The sequence below is a fragment of the Centruroides sculpturatus genome, unplaced genomic scaffold (assembly GCF_000671375.1).
Source record: "Centruroides sculpturatus isolate CEXI.00-Female unplaced genomic scaffold, Cexi_2.0 scaffold5420, whole genome shotgun sequence".
Classification (NCBI taxonomy): domain Eukaryota; kingdom Metazoa; phylum Arthropoda; class Arachnida; order Scorpiones; family Buthidae; genus Centruroides; species Centruroides sculpturatus.
The window spans coordinates 1-4,422 of NW_019389518.1; the positions used below are offsets into that span (position 1 = coordinate 1).

At 30.2% G+C, this 4,422-nt stretch overlaps 1 protein-coding gene across 1 annotated transcript; it reads left to right on the forward strand.

Moving 5' to 3' along the window:
- Window positions 1–468: 468 nt before the first annotated feature.
- Window positions 469–3,877, forward strand: LOC111617295 (gamma-aminobutyric acid type B receptor subunit 1-like). The gene is made up of 3 exons (XM_023358606.1): window positions 469–1,944; window positions 2,022–2,175; window positions 3,259–3,877. Exons 1-3 carry the CDS (start codon window positions 1,728–1,730, stop codon window positions 3,575–3,577), a joined length of 690 nt encoding a protein of 229 aa, XP_023214374.1. The 5' UTR covers window positions 469–1,727; the 3' UTR covers window positions 3,578–3,877.
- Window positions 3,878–4,422: the final 545 nt, after the last annotated feature.

The following is a 4,422-nucleotide window of genomic DNA, read 5'->3' on the forward strand; positions in this document are numbered from 1 at the left end:
GCTTCCAAAAATTCTTGGGTGATCATCATATTTCTTTTAAATGTTCCTTAGTAAAAACTTCAGACGACCTGACCTTCCTTTTTAGGCTTCGTGGCCGTTCTGGAAAAAGTTCCTTGAAACATAGAAACAACCAATTAAAAAGTAATAAATTTTTTAAAAATTGGATTTGATGATCTTATGATGTCTTGCTTATTTCATCCTTCTCCGTTTGGGAGTTTCTTTATATCTACTGGAAATTTGCACTGTTTAATGTAGATTATCTTCTATCCTCCCTCTGGCGGCGAATTACTATTAAATTTTAATTTTTAAATTTTTGCTGGATGATAAAATTTTCTTTAAAAATTAAGACGTAGTCACTTCCAAAAATTCTTGGGTGATCATCATATTTCTTTNGCGCCTGGAGCGGCTGCTCTGTTCGCCTTATGGTAGGGCCGGTTCTGGAAGGGACAAATGAAAATGGACTCAATTATATGTATAGTCCAAAAGGAAATATATTTTTCTATATGTGAATTCGTCCTGGCAAAAAATTTTTTTAATGTATTTATTTATTTAATAATTGTGCTGGGCACCGCTAGAGGACTTTTTAACTCATTTACATTGGACAATGAACATGTAGCCTCAAATAAAAGGTCGGTATCGCCGTAAATTTGTTATTGCCTCTGCAAAGTGTGTGAAGGGACCAGTGCTGGCCCAAGGCAAGTTTTAGGATGGAGCGAGATCCTATTATGGCGCCCAGGGTTGGAACCCTGCTCACGCACGCAACCCACGCGTGTCTCAACAGATAAGGCCATTCACATACTGGCCACACGCTTGCAATTAAAATATCGAAAAGTGAAAAAAATATTTTTTCCTTTAATTGTCTTTACCACTGAGGCGCCCTCTAGGACTTAGCGCCTGGAGCGGCTGCTCTGTTCGCCTTATGGTAGGGCCGGTTCTGGAAGGGACAAATGAAAATGGACTCAATTATATGTATAGTCCAAAAGGAAATATATTTTTCTATATGTGTTCAATTCTTATTCAATCCTTATTTTTAGATATACAACTTTTTTTATTACATTTGTCCTCAAAAAGTAAGTTCTGATCAAGAACTATTTCACTCAAACTTCCATTATTTGAGTATTGTGGTAGCATGATGTTTACTTATACTATACTTTCACATATTTGACATATATCCCAACACTGTGGGAGATAGTGTGTTGTACCTCATGCATAGAACTCCGGGTCCTGTTCATGAGATCATTTTTGGACTATATTAACTGCTTTGTTATCTGATAAAAACCTCTTCCCATAGCAGTGTTTCTTCAGAGATTTAAATACACAATATTTACTAAGTTAAATGGAGAAATCTGAGCTATATGGCAGGTAACCCAGTATTCCTGTCTAAATCATTCAACAATGGTATAGGCAATGTGTAGTATAGACTAGTGATTACCATCAATTTGGACATACGAAGAAAGCCATCTTCAGGAGGAGATTTTTATCAAATAAACAGTCATTTGAAAATGCTGAACCAATTTTTTACGACATTGTATGAAAGTAGTTCTGCAAACAGGACCCCAAGTTCTATGTATTTCTTATCACAGAATTTGGAAAACCCCATTCCCATTCCCAAGTAATGGAAGTTACAGTTTTGATGTAATCCTTGGCCAGAACTTACTTTATGAATACACTAAGTAAATTTCATTTTTGTATTTTTCCTGTTTTATCAGTAAATACTGTAATTGTAAATGTATAAAAGTACAGGCATTTATAATAATAAAATAAACTTTTATATTACAGCGGCACAAATTGCTATTGATGATGTTAATAAAAATCAAAATATTTTAAATCAATACAAACTTACTTTACTTGTTAATGATGGACAATGTGCAGCAGATGAAGTTATGAAAAGTTTCATTGGTTATGTGACAAATTCCACTTACAAAGATATTATTGGAATTTTGGGTAATGTTATTGTTTAAAATATTCTTATGCATTTACAATGCTATTACAATATATCTAAAACAATTTATCTTATTTAGGACCAGCATGTTCAGATACAGTCGAACCAATAGCTGGAGTTGCTAAACATTATAACACTATTATTATAAGTTATAGTGCTGAAGGAGCATTAATCAATGACCAAGATAAATACCCTTACTTCTTTCGTACAATTCCTGAAAATAGTCAGTTCAGGTGAATTAAAGTAGTTAAATTTTAGCATTTAGCATACNAATAACTTTATCATCTAGATTAGAGATTTGGGATTAATAGTTTTGAGATAAACTATGGTTTTCATTTGGAAAAATTGTAGATTGTTAGAAAATAATAACAAAAATTTTATTTAAGTTTTAATGATTTAACAGTAATTATTCTTTTTGTATATTATTGTCTTTTTTCCATTTTTCTGTATTGATTAATTTTATTAAGAACAAATAATAAAGTATATAAAATTTTGAAAGCCAGTAGTTAAGATATATAAATATGATCCAAATTTGAATAAGTTGACTGAGAAAATAAGAAGTTTAAAATTTACACTTATAAATTAAAATTTTCAAATTATTTATTTAAATGTGTTAATAAAGAAACTAATAAACATTTAAAAAGTGTATTGTTTTTATATGTTGATAAGCTAATTGGAGCTCTTAAATGTAGCAGTTTTCTTCAGGCTATTTTTAGTAATTCAGGCTCTCAAGTTAGTAATTGGAAGAAAACCTATGTTGTTTATCATTAATGTAAAAGCTCTTAAAATTTTATTTTTAGTTCATTTTTAAAAATTCAGTTCTTGATTTCAATTTCTGATTTCTGATAAAATATAGATAGTTGATGATAATATCATTCTTTAAACATAATATATGTATCTGTATTCTGCTTTTGCTTTTCATTTGAAACAAGCTTTATGTGATACTTATATGCACCTTTAAAATAGTTCAGAATAGTTCTGAATCACTGCTGTCAATAGGCAAAAAATTTTTAGAAATGATTTTAATATCTAGATGAATTTAAAAAACTTATTTTTTTAGGAAAACATTCATATATTAACTGTCATGAGTATTAATAGATTTATTAACTATAACATTTTTAGAACATGTTTCCAATTTTATAAATTTCTAAACATAAAACATTCAAATCTTTGACAATGGGAGAATACTTTGAAAATGTTAAATTTAATATAGCTATTTATTTCTGTTTATGATAACATATTTGTCTGCTTTTTGAATAAAGANTTAGTATTTTTAAGTAGATTAAATTTAAAAAACTTATTTTTTTATTCTTTAGGCATGTTTATCTACAGTTATTTAAACAGCTAAATTGGAACCGTGTTGCTGCATTAACTGAGGATGGTCAAAAATACCCAGAATATATATCTCTAGTCCATAACTTATTGCAAGAAAATGGATTGAACTTCATAATAAATAGCAAATTTCCCCGGGATCGCGTTTCTCACAACATGACACAATATTTATTAGATTTGAAAGGAAAAAAGGCAAAAATTATTATTGGTGACTTTTATGATTATGCAGCAAGGTCTGTTATGTGTGAAGCATATAAACAGGTAATTGAAAATTATATCAGTTTATTTAAAGAGAGGTGCTAATTAAATTGTTATTCTTCCCATTTGTGACAATTCTCCTCATATAGCAATTTCCAATCCATATACTGTATATAGTATGTTATCTACATCCCTGAAATTAATATACTTTTGGGCAGAAGTGATAAGTATATTAATTTTAGGGATGCATATAATATTTTTTCAACAACTCCCAAGTTCTTTAAACATGTGCTAACATTTCCAATGCACATGCACATTTAGATACATAGTATAAGCTGCCAACGTGGTACTAATCATCTCTTTTGTAATATCCCAGTTGTTGTTTAATTCTTGCATCTGATGATCTAGACATTCAATCTATGTACTTTACATCCACCCTGAATTATTGATCTTCAATAGGTAGTCCAAAAGGAAATATATTTTTCTATATGTGTTCAATTCTTATTCAATACTTATTTTTAGATATACAACTTTTTTTATTACATTTGTTCTCAAAAAGTAAGTTCTGATCAAGAACTATTTCACTCAAACTTCCATTACTTGAGTATTGTGGTAGCATGATGTTAGGTACTTATACTATACTTTCACATATTTGACATGTATCCCAACACTGTGGGAGATAGTGTGTACTGTACCTCATGCATAGAACTCCAGGTCCTGTTCATGGGATCCCTTTTGGACTATATTAACTGCTTTGTTATCTGATAAAAACCTCTTCCCATAGCAGTGTTTCTTCAGAGATTTAAATACACAATATTTACTAAGTTAAATGGAGAAATCTGAGCTATATGGCAGGTAATCCAGTATTCCTGTCTAAATCATTCAATGGTGGTACAGGCAATGTGTAGTATAGACTAGTGATTACCATCAATTTGGACATATGAAGAAAG